This window comes from Sceloporus occidentalis, unplaced genomic scaffold (genome assembly GCF_023333645.1).
Source record: "Sceloporus occidentalis isolate IW3139 unplaced genomic scaffold, rSceOcc1.0.p SCAF_148, whole genome shotgun sequence".
Lineage (NCBI taxonomy): Eukaryota > Metazoa > Chordata > Lepidosauria > Squamata > Phrynosomatidae > Sceloporus > Sceloporus occidentalis.
The window spans coordinates 1,007,289-1,024,386 of NW_028317128.1; the positions used below are offsets into that span (position 1 = coordinate 1,007,289).

The window sequence follows — 17,098 nt, forward strand, 5'->3', positions numbered from 1 at the left end:
AGGGGGGACCTTTAAAAAAAAAAAAAAAGAGATCGCACCTTGGAACAAGGACAGACCCTGACGGGATTTATTCACCAAATTTTCCCCAGAGAATTGGAATCTTAAGATTCTGGCACCATATTGCACTCTTGGAGTTACTTTGAGTTCTAACCCTATATAACTGGTAGACAGTTATATTTTTTCCACTTAATTTCTTGCCACTGAACCTGGATTAATTTCTACAAGGACCGGTGGGACAACAGCAACAAGTGGTGGTAAATATTGGTTTTGCCTATTTTGTCTCATTAATATCCCTAACAAGGCCAAGGTGATGGAGAAGAAGAGAGAGCTGATGGGGGTCACTCGGGAGCAGAACGAGGAAAGCTGGAGAAGATGAACGAACTTCTTATGGAACAGAATGCTCTAGAAGAGAAACTCAAAGCACGGCAAACATGCGCGGTACGTCTCTTCCAAGATGCCTTATAGCTGCTGCCCGAAAATAGGGACTGTCCCATGAAAACAAGGACGGTTGAGGAATTATGTAAAGTCTGCCAATAATTACACCCCTGCAAAGCACTTGATTTTGCTCTTTGCCAGTCAGTAATGATTCTCTCGCCTTTTCTCGTTCTGTTTGAAACACCACCAGGGTGAGGAGTTCCGGGGTCCGCGCAGCGCAGATATACAGGGGGAGGAACAAGCTGCTGCACATGGTTCAGATACAAGCCGAAGAAATCGGGAACCTGAAAGAAGAAATTTCCCTCCTGAGCAAGAAAGGCGGAAGTATCCTGCCCCCACGCGCACCCCCCAGCGCCACGAAGCAGCGGCCACCGTGGCTTGACTAACCCCTTAAATCCGCCAACCCCGTAGGGGTGTCCGCAGCCCCATCTGCTCAGAATTCTGCTAATAAATCTCTCCAACAGTTTCTTCCCCGACAATCAGAACAGGCAGGTGTGAGTCGGGGTCTTCCTTTTGGGTGATAAAGGGATTTAAACACCTCTTACCAGCCCCAGCAGTCCCTGCACCTTATACCCCAGGGGGGCTGCTGGTCCTCCTGTCCGTGTTTTAAATAAACATTAAGTTCCCTTTCGGGGAGTAACTCTCGGCGTTCGGTTGGTTTTTATTGGTTGAAATGATCTGAATGCTGTTTTTCTTTTATGGGGGTCTCATTATTTCTGCGAGGATTAGTGGGGGGCATCTCCAGAATCCTGATGCCTGCAAGATGTGGTTTAATGGTAGCTCCTCCCCATTTTGGTCCTTGCCACACCCACTTTTTTACCACAGTGTTCTGTGTCTTACTAACCATGTGATATGGGTGCTGCTCAGGAACCGGCTCTAGAACCACTAGGGGGCACAAGTGATGGCGATGTGAGCCAGGCGGCCCGGAGTAATGTGAGTGCTCACTTCTCCTTGGCCGGTTCAGTATTGGTCTCTGAGTAATGTTGTGTGGACGTAGGACAGCCAATCACGGTAAAGAAACAGCTGGCGATGCGCAGAAAGCTACCCTATATAATATATAGGCAGGCTAGAGGTGACTTTTCTGCTGTCGCTGTGACTCTATATAACGGTTCCAGGACGGGGGATCTCAATGTATCCGGCTTGGGGGAGAGAAGAGAGAGAGAGAGAGAGAGGGGACGGGAAAGAGACGTTTACATACATAAAGGGATTAATAAAAGACGGGAACTAAATTTATATCAAAGGAGGAGACCGGAATCTAACACTAGAGAGTCAGAGACTGAGATGGAATGGAAGGAAGTTTTGTTACTGAGAGGGGGTAGATAAGTGGAACAGCCTCCCAGCAGAAGTGGTAGAGGGTAATACAGTGAGGGTATTAAACATGCATGGGATAGACATACGGCTCCTGAATCTAAGACGAGACCAACGACTGAGTAAGGTTTGAGTCTTTACAGCAGGAGAAACGGGTGAGTAGACGGGGGCCGGATGGGGGCCGATCTGAAGTCTTTCTCTATGATGAGCAGCAGGTGGCGCCGCTTCCCTTCTCATTGGAGAGAGAGAAATGGTAGCTGTTGGAATAATAATTTATTATCATTATTATTATTATTGTTATTATTATTGTTGTTATTATGTGAATAATCTTTCTTCTTTGTTGTTTTTCACATTTTCTGCCGCTTCCTGATTTCTTGCGTGTGTTTTGCTGTCCGTTGGGGGTGCGGAGAGCTGTTTTTGATGCTGATTTATCACGAGACCGAAGTATCTTAATTGCACAAAGTGACGTCCGGACTCATTTACTTTAATTTATACCCCAAATACGATCAAAATGACTGCCGCGGAGCTCACATCACGTGCGGACTTTACAAGAAGAATAATATTTACCCCGTTTAATTTATAAAGCCGTTTCCTGCTGTTTCTATACACATTATCGAGGCTTTTAGGGCAGTAGAACCCTGCGATCCCCTCATACCCAGCAAACATTCTGACCTCATAGAAAAGAGGGGCATCGGGGGCGAGAGAGGGGCATCAGGGGGAGGAAAGGGCATCAGAGGAGGGACAGAGGGGGAATCAGATGAGGAAAGAGGGGCATCGGGGGGGGGGCATCAGGAGGAAAGGGGGGCGTCAGGGGGCATTAGCATTGAAATTGCTGTTTTATTACTGATGCTGTTGAAGTCCGTGGTCTGTGCTTTTGGAATATCCAGCGCTGCTGCATTGTCGCAGGAAAGACGATGGAGACTGAACAACAATAACTCTGCTTCTGATGTTGTTGGGACTGTACCCCCAAATATGGGACTGTTTGCTGCTTTAATCCTTTAATCACATGATCTATATTTTTAGGAACTCATTTATTCCTCCACTTTCTGCCCAAAGGTAGAGGCGAAGACCAGAAAATTGCCCCCTCGGGGGGGGGGGGGGGGTCTTCTACCCTGCATGCTACATCTCTGCCCCGACCATCTCCTTAATACCACCTCCTCCTGCCAGCTTTTACCCCCTGCCCCCCCCCCACATTCCCTTGTTGGCCAGCGTTCACTGTGAGAAGTATGGGCTCTGGGGGTTATATATATATAAGTATATACAGACGTATAGCTGAGACAGCCGTGGGCATGCGCAGGAGACTCCGCGCTCAGCCGGCTGTTTGCTCAGGTTGGGCGCGTTTTATTAGAATTCTTCGCCGTGTGAAGCTGGATGTCTGAGCAGCGACCATGCGCGGTTTTATGGGGGTCTGGTGGAGGGGTGGGGTGGGGAGACATTTATTTTCTTCTTGCAATGAATTCCATTCCCCACCCAGACACAACCGGCCCCCCGCGCACAGTAACGAGAACGATGCGCTGCGCGTTCCGCTTCCCCGGGGCCGGTTCTGGACGATGGCGGCCGGGTCCGCGTTTTTAGTGCTCAGAATACTCAACTTTGGAGCTTATGTATAAAACTTTATTTTGGTGCAAAGTTTTTAACGAGATCCTGTCGCCGTAGCAACCAGTAGAATCTTCACGGTCATTGAATCATTCCAAGGTTTCCATGGTTATTGGACCACTTTATACATAAACACGACTCACTATTGAGTTCATTATGATGCCAGAAACCACATAAGTCCTTATCTTCTATCTTGTATGTCATATAATTTATAAACTAGAAACCCAGAACACGCCGGCAGATCGGCCCCCATCCGGCCCCCGTCTAGTCGCCCGTTTCTCCTGCTGTAACGACTCGAACCTTAATCAGTCGTTGGTCTCGTCTTAGTTTCAGGAGCCGTAAGTCTATCCCTTGCATGTTTAATACCCTCACTGTATTACCCTCTACCACTTCTGCTGGGAGGCTGTTCCACTTACCTACCACCCTCTCAGTAAAGTAAAAACTTCCCGCCATCTCTAGTGTTAGATGACGGCCTCTTATTCTAACCTTTAGTCCTCCTGTCCTGTTAAACAACAAAGGGTTAAGAAGTGAAAGCTGTGCTGATAATGAACCTTGTGTTGTTTCCCTTTAAACAGCAGGTCAATGCTGGGGGGGGTCTGTGCCCCCCCCCCCCCCGACTGGAGGGCATTAAAGAGCTTCCTATGACTATTTGTCTTTTTGTGGCATTCAATATACTCTGAGCAAACACCCCCCCCCCCCCGAGACTGACCCCCGGCAGCCAAAATCTGCCCCTCTAAAAGGCTTCCTTTATCTCTTTGATCTCAGGCATCGTGGACATTTCTACACGCGTGTGACTCGATTAACGTGTTTTCTACCAACATTCGCCTTTCCCATTAATGTTTTTGCAGGTACTTTTTTTAACCCTTTAAATGCCAGTTGCTGGGCGCCCCTCTTTTCTGCGATAATTAATAATTACGGTAGTTATAGGAATATCATTTTTATTATTATATAAATGTTCAGACATCAAAAGTCAAAATTAAAATGAATGCAGAAGAATTAATTACACAACTTTCTTCATTCATTCATTCATTCATTCATTATTAACATTACTTTCTGCAAAGAATGAGACTTTTTGGGACATAGAGACCCAAAATGATATTCTTTCGCACTGTATGTTCCCCGCGGTCCTGCGGTAAAGATGATCCCTTTATTGGCTGACAGGTAATAGATTGCAAGCTCTCAGGACTATCTAGGACTCTTCTTATACCTAATATAATAACTATTATAATACGCCTGAAGCAGAGACTTAGATGGTCTCGAAAGCTTGCAATCCGTCATCCGTCGTTACCGAATGTGCTTCTTCTGCACCTTTCCATGCTTAACACCCTGTTACTGGTTGGACTGGGCAGACGCCGTCCCCGCCAGTTTCTCCCATTACAGCCGAAGTGTCTCTAATCAGCTTCTCTCCCATTGCATTGTCCCAGCAAAGTGCGGAGATTAAGGCAAATAATGAGAGGAGCCTCGAAAGGCTCCCACTCAACGCCTTCAAGCAGCAAAGCGGCTCAATAACAGGATCTCACACCATTTAAAGGCGAGACGCATGTGCGAAAGGCCACTCTCTGTGTTTTCACACCCCCCCCGCTTCATGTATTCCTCCCTAAAACCAACACTAATGGTCATCCGCTCAGCTTAGAAACATTTTATCGTAATATGATGGAAATCGAGGGGTTAATCCATTATTCATTTACATTCAGTGACACTTTAGTGACGGATAAGGAACATTTTGTAAACTCTTTGGAACTTTCCCGAGGCACCTTCGCTCCCCCCTCCCCCAATATGTTTCTCTCTAGAGCACCAACAGAAGCTGGAGTGTTGTACATATTTATATGTATTTAATGCGGACTGTCAGAGCCCCCCCAGTTACCCTCGTCCCCTTCTATGCCTGGGGTTATCCTGTTTAATATTTAACCCTTAATTAGTCCAGAATTCCGGGTTTCTATCTGGCCTGGTTAATGGATCACTATTATTATTTATTATTAATTATTATTATTATTAATAATGTGATCTATATGTACAGCACCATCATATTCTGTAGCGCTGTACGTAACCAAATATACAAAGTGTAACATTTTATTAAATGTATCATCAGAAAAAAAATCCTTTACCAAAAGCTCCGGCATAGTTGCCAACAGTTCTGATGTTCCTGGAACAGTCCCAGCTGTCTTGGCGGCCGCAGTTTCCCCGGACTGAATAAGCGACTGACTGTCAATTGACAGCGAATGCCACCGACCGTCATAATTATAGCGCTATTTGACCTGGGCCACCAACCGCCACAACCAAGATGGCTGCTCTTGCTCGCGTATAGATTTTGCTGCGTGGAACTTTAATAGCATGATGGCTATAATAGTTTGCCCCAGACTGCGGTATTTTCCACATGCTGACCCCCCCATCCTGTAAGACACGACAGAACCTCCCCACCCTACATTTAAAGTGTCCGTGGAAATCCGCCATCTTCACGCGGCCTAAGAAAATCCAGAATGGAGAATTATTACAATTCTTAATATAGCATTTTTTTTATTATTTTAAAAACAAATTGACCAAAATTGGCCCCAAAGTGGTAAAAAAAACCCAAAAAACTCCACAATTTTGTTAATAAACCTGATGGAGAAATATGAGGAGGTAATAGCGGGGCAAAAACCGAATGAAAGATCATTAATGGAGGACAGCGAGAGCCTTCATTCACATACTTTCTGAGGAGGGCTTCACACAATGCCCACATACAAGACACTGGGGGGGTTGCGGGGGCAGTCAGCGGGGGTGCAGGGGCAGTCAGCGGGGGTGCGAGGGGCAGCTACGCCTTGAGAAAAGCCTCAAAATAGAGCAGCCATTTAAAGCTTCGCGCTTCCTACTGAGTTTATAGCGGAGGCCTTCAGCGCGGCCGTCACACATAAATCTATGTGACATCCCGTAACTAATCGGAAGCAATGGAGGCCGGGACAATGCGCCCGTTTACCCATAATCCTCTGCACGGGGGGGGGGTAGCGGGACCGGCCTATTTATCAAAAACTGCAGGGAAAAAAATAGCTGGTGTTCAATTTATTGTTTTGGAATCTTACGGATTTTTTTTTTTTTAATATTTCACTAAAAACGGAATTTGGAATTATTTAAAAAAAAAAATTTTTGAAGCTTTTTTTTTTTTTTTTAAGGTTATCGAGAGAAATTGGACAATTTTAAAAAATATGCAGATTTTTTAAAAATTATTTTTTCCCCCAATCTCTTAACATAAAATATATAATAATATAAATAAAATTATTAAATAAAATATATAATAAAGATTCAGCAATAAGGAGCCACAAGGTTTGGATGTTAGAGAAAAACTTGTGAATTTATTTAAAAATAAATGCCGGTAATATCAGATTTGACCCAATCGTTATTTCCGTGATAATCACCTTTATCGATTGGTTTATCTGTAATTTGAGCCAGTGATGTATAATGTCTTCCAATGTTATTGTTTTTCTGTGAAATAATTGTTTGTCCCTTGGTATCAATACAATAAAACTATTATTATTATTGAATTAAAAATATTGAAAAATTCTTAATTTAAATTTTTTAAAATTAAAATGGAAAAAAGAAAAAAGAAAAAAATGTAAAAATAGAAAAAAATTGAAAAATAAAAAAATTGAAAAAAAAAATTTAATTTGGCACGTGATGTAAAAGAGTTTAAAAGAAAATAAATTCCCCTTGATTTCTTTTGAAGTTTTTTTTAGCATCTTTTTTTGGCGTATCCCTCGCTATTTCATTGTTTTACGTGGCGGTATTTTTGCCCATCGCTCCAGGGACCCCTGGTCATCTGCAATCGGGGTTACAATTGTTTTACATAATGAATAGTCAGCTCCTAGGCTCAAAAATCCTTTATTAGCAGGAGACTGTAAATGAGACCCCTACAGTTATGCCTTAGAAAGCACCAGCCCTGCCCCCACCTTTTTCCCCCTAGAGGGGCTTTGTCTTTAATCCTATTTCAAAAGGGTTAATCAGTACCAGGTAAAAGGGAAATGAACACCAGCGCAGATTCTTTTAAAGCAATAAATCAAAAAGACTAATGGATGACAGTTACCATCACTCTCAGCCATTTCTACACCAGCAGCAGCAGCCATGAGCATACCTGAGAATCCTAAACAGCCTGAGGCTTATTAACCCTTTTATAGCCCATGGTGAAGATTCCATGTAGTGACTCTTGAACATGTTAACCAAATGGCTCTAATACCGGTCGTCATGGAAACAGTGACTTGTCATTATTTAAAGATGCACTTAATTGAGTCACCTGCATTCAAGCAGGGATATCAACCATTACATGCTGGTAGCACAAGCACTAATTCGGAGCCTTAGATATCAGATCAGTGAAAAGTATGAAAGAGTTAACGGATGACTGATTTACCCCTTCACCCCCAGACCCTGAGATTGGGGCAAAAAAACCTGCAATTCCGGGCAAAACCCTGACAGTTTTCAGGTATGCTGATCTGTAACGGGCTCCCCTCATTGGCACTACCTGTGTCTGGGCCCCGGCAGGGTCCAGAAGGTTCCTACTTGGGGGGATTGAGGCTAAGTGGCCCCTGTCTAGTCTTTTGGGGGTGACCGGGGCCCTTGTCTTTGGATTTTTACTGGGCCCCACCGCCCTGTGAATACATTTTCTTGATCTATACATTTGCTTTTAACAAATATTCTATGATCAGTACACCAAACCCTTTTGTAAAATATCCATTTTTTTTACCAAACAGGAAGTGGTTGGTGCGACGGGAAATAGCTTCCCCCAGTATCTTTGAAACAACCAAAATATAAAATCTGATCATGTGATAAGGAGGGGATTGGGGAATAAAGTTTCACTTAAAGTGGATTGGGGGGGTTTAGGGGTCTTCTATGGACAGGTAGCGAACGGGTTTGAGATTCTCTGCAGTTTACCGGAGGCGGTCGTTTCTTGGCTCTGCTTTCTCTAGGATTTTATCTCCTGGCTGTCAGCGAGCGAGCCGCGTATAATCAATTACTGGATGAATGAGGCCGGGCTGCAGAGGGGGCAGCGGAGCCCGGGGAGGGGGCAACAATACTCTTTAATTCATAAACCAATTTTATACGGCTATCAGTCAGCGGGCTCGTGGGACTCCCTGCCAATCAGAGGCTTATTCAGGGCTGAAGAGCGGGGAAGGGGCCCCCGAATCAGAACAGCGAGGGCCCAGCAGGACCCCCGGCCGCTCTTACTATTATGGCAGCGATGCATGAGGCCGTTGGTGTGAGAAAGTGGGAGGGGGCAATAAAATACTGGGGGGGGGGCACTTGGCCATTTAACCCCCTGGGAGAATGAGCGATAATTTAACCATAAGATGCATTTTTACAACAAATTTGATGCAGAACTGTACGGCGCTGTGGAATAGGATGGCGCTATATCAAACAATAAATAAGAATAACGCAGAAGAGCTTGCAATCCTTGTAGTGTCTAAACCTTTCATGATTCTCTGGTGGCTTTTAGACCCTCTGAAGGCTCTCTGAGCATCATGGGAGTTGTGTGTCATCTGGAGAGAAGCATGTTGACTACCCCCCCTATGCAGTCCAGGGCAATTAAATATATTTTTCCTAATTTTACTGCCCCGTTATGCCCCTCATATTAGTGCTAACAGGGTATTCTAGCCCCCCAGCTCCATGGTATTAAGACAGGTCAGGTTTTTCACTTCAGGTACTCTAGTTGTAGCTGAATGACCCCAAGAGCTTGCAATCAGGGCAGCTCTTTAGTTGTTTACATTATTAAGGCGGGCACAGGAGTTGTAGTTCAGTTGTCCGTTTATAAACTTGCCAGTCAGGGCAGGTAAGTATCGGGCCGGACTTGGACAGCGGTATGGCTGTTCCTTTATAGGGAGCAGCATCAGCAAATTAAGCAGGAGTAAGATAAATAATAATATCGGGGAGGAATAACCCTGCAGATGCTGGGATTTAAGACGGCTGCTCCCGTGGGATACACAGAAGCGGCAGCTTCTTAGGCTTCGCTTGTTTTAGTCTGTAAAGACTATTTTAAGGGGCTATTTAAATATTTAGTGTATAGAGCGGGGTGTTGCTGCCCCTTTAACAGCCGAATTCCAGACCCAACCGAAGGGTTAAACCTTTAAAAAGAATGTCTGGAATTTACTGAAATCTGCAACAATGTTTTCTTCCTTTGTGCCAAATTTGTAACTATTCCCAACTATTGTTTAACCCCTTAATGACAAAGGCCGTACATGTACGGGCTCAAAATTCATTGTTTTCAATGGGTTTACGGACCGCCCATTGTCTTTAAGGGGTTAAAGGTTTTAAATCAAGCTGCCCCCCACCTAGAAACCCAGAACCCGCCGGCAGATCGGCCCCATCCGGCCCCTGTCTAGTTGCCCGTTTCTCCTGCTTAATCAGTCGTTGCTCTCGTCTTAGATTCAGGAGCCGTATGTCTTAATACCCTCACTGTATTACCCTCTACCGCTTCTACTGGGAGGCTGCTCCACTTATTTACCGCCTCTCAGTAAAAGCAGGCATCATTTCGCAGTAAGGTATTTACCATTTGCAAGGAATTCCATGGATGTCGTGGGATATGTGATCGCATGCGGCCCCGGGGGCCAGTCTGAAGGTGATATTTATTAGAGAAGGAGACATACTGAAACGTTTAAGCCTCTCCGGCCAGGAGTGAGGGAGCCATTAAGGAAATCAAACTCAGACCTCCTCTTTCTAATAAAAAGCCCCCCCTTCCCAACAAGCCCCTCGGGCTCCATAAATCTCACTTTCTCAAGGAGCGAGCGAGGCAGCTGACCCCCCTTTCTGACACGCAGGGGGCTTCCAAAACTCAGCAAACACCTTTCACAGAGGAACAAGATGTTTCGGGGTCTGCGGAGGGGGGGGGGATGGGGGGGTGCACATTATTATTATTCTTATCATTATTATTATTTTATTATTATATTATTATTATTTTATTATTATCATTATTATTATTTTATTATTAATATTCTATTATTATCATTATTATTATTTTATTATTATCATTATATTATTATTATTATTACATAATATAGCGCCATCAGGTTCTGCAGCGATGTACAAAGAGCAGACAGGACCCTGTATAACGTAACAAGATGACGCAAAGAAACGACGGGTGAGAAGGGGAATGAATTTCACAAATAACTGTGTTGGGTTTTCAGCGCTACAGAGTGTGATGGCGATATATAAATCAATCGATGAAAATAATATATTTCAGCGCATTTGGTACCAACACGGAAAAAAAACCCTCCTTCCCCGCTCAGCAAGATGCCCCGGGCAGCCTCACCAACAAAGACTTCAAATGCATTCTTCGGGGGAAGCTGCAGCTCCCAGCCACCTCCGTGGTCACACAATACTCCCCACGGGATACGGGGGGGGGGGGGGGGGGGAGTAGGCAGTGGTGGAGGGTGGAGGAATCCATGTCTACTAACCGTGCGCCTTCATACAACATGTATATATATATATATATAACGCGTCTAATAACTTTTATTACCATGCAGCAAATGATTTCATAAACATCATCGTCCAAGTAACAGACGGGAGTTGGATGGAGGAGCCCTGCGAGTACTACTGACAGATCGTATCCTGCGGGTTTCTTACAATTTATTTTCTTTAATAAACAGATACATTTGATTAACGATTCTCTATTTTATTAAATCCTCCATTATTCTTTATAAATAGATTTTATATAAAAGGATTTCTCGGGCAGAAATAAGGTAAAAAATGTCAAATGTCCAAACATTGTATTTATTGGCAGGACTTATTCTGGGGTTTTATTGAGATTTTTTTGCGGGGTATTTGTGTAACTGAGTGGGGCATTTAGAAGAATAATGCGGTTTATTTACAGTTTAATTTATAAAGCCGTTTCCAGCTGTTTCTATACACATTATCGGGGCTTTTAGGGCAGTAGAACCCTGCGATCCCCTCATACCCAGAAAACATTCTGACCTCCTAGAAAAGAGGGGCATCAGGGGAGGAGAGAGGGGCATCAGGGGGTGAGAGAGGGGCATTGGGGGAGGAGAGAGGATGTCAGAGTACATGAGAGGGGCATCAGCGGAGGAAAGAGGGGCATCAGGGGAGGAAAGACGGGCATCAGGGGAGGAGAGGGGGCATCAGGGGAGGAGAGGGGGGGGAGAGGAGCACCGGGGGGGGGGGAGAGGGGGGATCGGGATAGGGAGAAGGGCATTGGAGTGGTGGATTAGGGTTTTGGAAAGGAGACCAGCACAATTCCCTGGTGGTCTAGTGGTTAGGATTCGGCGCTCTCACCGCCGCGGCCCGGGTTCGATTCCCGGTCAGGGAAGAATTTTTTTTAATTTTATGTCATCAACAAAACTCTTATAAATGAGCATTTCATAATGAAAAAAAATTGTATTGAAATCTTAGATTACGTTAAATTAATGGAAAAGAAAGATTGTTAAAGGGACGGTGTAACGTTGTTGACGGCCTCACTATAGACAAAGGCGTAGAATGTAAATTCCTGCGGGATCGGGGCCCTCCATTCCTCTTGTATCTGTATGTCAGTTGCTGTGTTGTACTTGTCGTTATCTGTAACATTTTCAGCTTTGTACAGCGCTGCGGAATCTGTCGGCACTATATAAAGTATAATAATAATATTATTAAAGTACTCTGAGAGTAACCCCAACCCTCTGTGAGTACCATGTAATCTGCATTCTTCAGATTATTGCAATTGAGGCAGCCAATCAGCATCAGGAAATTAATAAGAGTGTATTCCATGTACCCCACGGGGGGGAGTGAACAGAAATATTAGGCAGGAAAGTGTTACCATTGAAAGCAATGAGAGCGCTCGTTAGTACCCCCCCCCCCGTGACATTCACCAAGCCAGCGCTGGAGATGAGCGGAGATGCTAAACAAATCGCCGACACGGAAAATAGTTATAAAGAGGTTAAAATACACATTTCAATATTAAAAAAACACATGAAAAAGACATTTATAATGCAGACGGTGAAGAAAAGATTCACAAACGTAAATGAACTTTATTAATCATTTCTAGCTCGTCAGCTTTAATGTATTTGTTTATTTTCGCTCTTCCCTATTGTCACAGCGCTACAGAACCTGCGGGCGATATATATATATATAAATATATATATATATATAAATACGATGCAACTCAGTAAAAAGGAGGAAATATGTAAAATGACGGGACTTTTTCTGAGAATACGGGTTTTCCACTCACTGCCCGAATTAATAACGCAGCCGCCTCCCGCTCACCACCCGTTTAGACCCGTAATGGGTGCAGCAATACCCCCGGGGGCATTCTGTTATTACGCAATATTTGGGATGAAATCAGGCATATTTCTTCAGAGTTTAGATTATTATCAGAGAGACATCTGAGAAACGTAAAGACGGTGCGAGTGGCGTGCTTGGGGTGGGGGGCGATGTGCCCCGGGTGCCACTAATCGGGGGGGGCCTGAAATTCCCTCTCTCTGTAAATGTCTCCCTACCTTCTCCCCCAAACCGATTCCATGTTCCCGTCTCTTTTGCTGTGGCATCGCTTCCTCTCTTGCCTCTTCTTCTTCTGTCTTCTTTCTTCATCTGCTTCTCACCGGTATCAGTTCCGCTGACCAGGCCTCCCGGAGCGCTTTTGCAAAAGGGACGGAGTTACGGCGCGCACCACGTGGACAGCCTTTGCCCCATTCCTCCAATTGCAGAGAAGGTGTGCGCGGAGGCTCCACCCTTTTGAGGAAGCGCTCCGGGAGGCCCGGTCAGCGGATTTGATAACGAGAAGTGGAAGAAGACAGAAAAAGGAAGACAGAAGAAGCGGAGCTGCAGGAAAGGAGACCGGGACACGGACGTGGTCGGCGGAGACATTGAGAGAGAGTGCGTGAGTAAGAGTGTGGGTGTTTTTACATTTTAAAGTGAGGGGGGGGTCCACCCCGGGTTTCAAAAACTCTAGGTACGCTCCTGCTCAGTCTGGAAGCCAAGTGGTTAAAAGTGGCCGGCTGGAAGTGTTGGGATTCAGGAAGTATTAATACAGAAGGTTGTTTAAACAAACACGATACAACGCGAGGCCGCGCGGCTCTTAAAGGGACAGCGCTAATCATCGGCATACGCAGCTGGAGAATAAACGCGGGGGCCAGATGTCCGGGGTGAATGATTTCTAAGGCAGATCCCCCCCCCCCCGCTACTACTAAAGTCAATCAGAAAGCGCTCCCCCATATAACACGTTTACCATTAAAGGGCCGAGCCACCCCATTAAACATCCCTGTCTGTCCTACGGTTCTGGCCTCTCTATAGCTCAAAGGGTTAAATATTTACTTTTCACTGCCAGAGCACGGCGGCAGCACTCGGGTCCACGAGGGCCACAGACGCACCTGCCGCTTGTGTCGTCACACACACTTTATTATTTATTGATCTTTATAGCGGCATCGTTAGCTGTGGCGCTGTTCAACAGGTTTTGTGTGATTACGAGGTACAGAAACGTCGTGGCAAACACAGCCGCGGAGGACTACAATTCACATCATGTGCAGCCAGTCTCTTGGATGGCCGGGGAATTACAGTCAACAGCTCCTGGAGTGATATACCACAGGGCTGAGGGGTCTTAAATCAGTACTGGGGGGGCAATAAACCCGAAGGCGTTCACAACCTCACCAATTAACCAATGGAGAAAAAAAAAAAGAAAATTAAGACGTTGCTAAGGGCAATAGAAGCATCATAGAATCTGCCGGCAGATCGGCCCCATCCGGCCCCCGTCTAGTCGCCCGTTTCTCCTGCTGTAACGACTCAAACCTTAATCAGTCGTTGGTCTCGTCTTAGATTCAGGAGCCGTATGTCTATGCCCATGCATGTTTAATACCCTCACTGTATTACCCTCTACCACCTCTGCTGGGAGGCTCATTAGTACACCGTAGGTGTCAGAATACTCACAGAGCAATCAAATCTGACTTTAAGCTTCTTGTGGTATGTTAATTGGGAAGATCAGAGGGCCGAACATGGCAGGTTCTCAGATGTGGGTGCCAATTAGGCTTCTGCACCTCATTCTTAAACACTCAGATCGCTCTCCCTCCACTCCCTCTCGCTCTCCCTCCACTCCCTTGTAAGATTTGTTCCAGACCAAGGCAGCGGAGTGAAAACATGGAACTTGTTATAATGCAGCTGGGGAGCACACAGGGCTGGATGAAATGTAACCCTTCCAAGCCCAGAGGGGCCAGCAGAAAAACCGAGGCTAAGATCAAATAATGAAAGGAATCCCCCCATACCCGAGGTGACCATACTGCCCCTTATAATTGATGCAGCGTGCGGGGCGTTTTAAATCCGGTCCTGTCTCTCTTGTAAACGGCCTCGGTGATTCCCACTGTGGGCTACGGATCCAACGGAACAAGGCATGAAAGTCATTAAAAAGACAGAATAATTGCCCGAAAACCATATGAAAATAAGTATTTGGTTTCAAAGGAAGGATTCCGTGGCCAGGGGCAGATCAGGTGGGGCCCTTGGGCAACACTGACCGAAAGCCCCTCATCCAGAGCAGTCTGTGCTCTCTGAGGGTCTCGCTCTTGGAGGGTCTCTTATATCATGGTGCTCGAAGGGTTGAGGAAACTGGTCACGGAGATAGAATTCAGCAAGGAGAAGACCAAACGCATAAAAGTACCAGACGGCGAAAACCCAGTGCCCTACATTGGGGTATTGGTGAAATGCAGCCACCGTTTGTGCAGAGATATATATATATATATATGAACACGGATCCCCGCTCCTGTCTGCAGAGTATCTCTGCTCCTGTCACTGCAGGCTTCTGGACACAATAACTCTGACCATTGATTTTTCATTACAAGCAGAGAGCCATCCAGATTCCCCTCTTACCGACTGCAGCATGTAAGCAGCCACGGGGCAAATCTTCTTTCGGCTTCATTGTTAAAAAAGAAAAAAAAAAAAACACAACTTCCCTGACCGGGAATCGAACCCGGGCCGCGGCGGTGAGAGCGCCGAATCCTAACCACTAGACCACCAGGGATAACTGAGGCAAGTGTGTGGACCAATCCCTCTCTGTGATCCAAACCCCCACCTGTACCCTTCCTTCCTCCTCTTTGCCCCTCAGTCATCTCCTGATGCCCCCTCTCTCTCTCCCCCGATGCCCCTCTTTTCTAGGAGGTGAGAATGTTTGCTGGGTATGAGGGGATCGCAGGGTTCTACAGCCCTAAAAAGCCCCCATAATGCGTAAAAAACAGCAGGAAATGCAAAATTACAACAGTTTTCTATGTTCCGGAAAGATTCATGAATGATATCATTGGTTTGCCCCAAGCCAGCCACGGGGGGCGACACATTCAATTCTATCCAGTTTTGGAGCCATATTACCCGCTGGTAGCCGTCCACTCAAACACATTGAGTATTACTCTACGGTTCTGGCATAAAGTTTCCTCCGGGGGTGGTGGGTAACGGGGCGGGGGTGGGTGAGTAGAGTCACCCTCTCTGATTGGCATTTCAGGAATGGGTTTCTTGTTTTAATCCAATTCCCCAAATGGCCACAAGGGGCAGGTGGGACACGATCCTTTCAGTGGGTGATTAGCCAGCATTTATATCTGGACTGTATCCTTTCTGTGCTTTTTATGGACTGTCTGCTCACAGGACGTCAACGCTTCAGGGGACAACTCCCATCACTCCCACTCAGCCAAACCTGAGCACTAGCAGCAGGCAGCCCGCTGTGGCCCTCTCGTTATTATTGAAATACCATTATCCTTCACTAATTAGCATATTTCAGTTTTTTCAGAATTACCTTGTAGCAAACCACGCTGCGTGTGACCCCCTGCAGCAATATTTTAGGGGCAACAATAAAATAGTCGATTCAGCAGAAACACTCTGATGCCGGCTGCGGGGGCAACTCCACTTTTCTAACTTTGTACCAGAATTTAGTTTTTTGGGTTTTTTTAAACACCCGATGTGGCCCCTTAATCTCACCAGGGCCCAGCTCATCCCCCAGTAATGTTATATTTTCCTGATTCCTGATAAGGCCCGTTTTGCCCTCCGGGTATCTTAATAAATACCCCCCTCCCCCAGTTAGAAGTAATATATCCAGGGGCTTCTCTTCCACAAAGTGACACCGATTTAAAGGCCGATGTTTATTTTTGAGCCGGTCACATTTCTCAGGGTCCTGAGGTCTTAGAAAAATGTTTAGTTTCCCATTTCTGGTCCTTTTGTGATCCCCCCCCCCCCCCGAAGCCCGGGGCCCTTCATGCTAATTGTACCCTGATGCTTAAAGGTTTTCTTTGGCTGATTAAGTCACAGAGCAAAGCGGAGGCTTTTCTGACCCATGAAAGGGGCCTCTTCAGTGCTCACTGGAGTGCAGTATCATTGCCACCTTACCCCCCCCATCCCTCATCACCCCATCCCCCACCCTACTCCTTGTGATGGATTGTTCTGACTGTGTAAAGGAAGCCAGGGGCAGGGGAGGGGGCAGAATGCTGGAAACTTTACCCCGGTACCTGTACATGTTATTTATTAGTTCCGCGGCTTCATAAAGGAGGTTGCAAGTTGGCACTGATACCATCGCATTTTCTGCATGCGCCAATATAGACCCGCATAACGCATGCCTGCACCCCGTCTCTTACACACACGTTCTCCCTTACGCCCATACCTTCTTACACGCATTCTCCCTTACACCAATACCTTCTTACACGCATTCTCCCTTACACCCATACCCTCTTACACGCATTCCCCCTTACACCCATACCCTCTTACACGCATTCCCCCTTACACCCATACCCTCTTACACACATTCTCCCTTACACCCATACCCTCTTACACGCATTCCCCCTTACACCCATACCCT

At 45.8% G+C, this 17,098-nt stretch overlaps 1 protein-coding gene, 2 non-coding genes and 1 pseudogene across 3 annotated transcripts in view; 3 read left to right on the top strand and 1 right to left on the bottom strand.

Moving 5' to 3' along the window:
• The window catches only part of LOC149280716 (cilia- and flagella-associated protein 44-like), a 29,172-nt pseudogene extending 28,351 nt beyond the window's left edge, over positions 1-821 (top strand).
• Positions 822-1,287: 466 nt separating this feature from the next.
• Positions 1,288-17,098, top strand: part of LOC149280718 (brother of CDO-like) — a 77,314-nt gene continuing 61,503 nt past the window's right edge. The window contains exon 1 of the mRNA XM_089500130.1: positions 1,288-1,368. Within this exon, the coding sequence (XP_089356256.1) occupies positions 1,288-1,368 (81 nt within the window). The remainder of the gene's footprint in view (positions 1,369-17,098) is intronic.
• On the top strand, positions 11,549-11,620 carry TRNAE-CUC (transfer RNA glutamic acid (anticodon CUC)). Its single transcript has one exon. It is a non-coding gene; the product is annotated as a tRNA-Glu (tRNA).
• Positions 15,215-15,286, bottom strand: TRNAE-CUC (transfer RNA glutamic acid (anticodon CUC)). The gene has a single exon. It is a non-coding gene; the product is annotated as a tRNA-Glu (tRNA).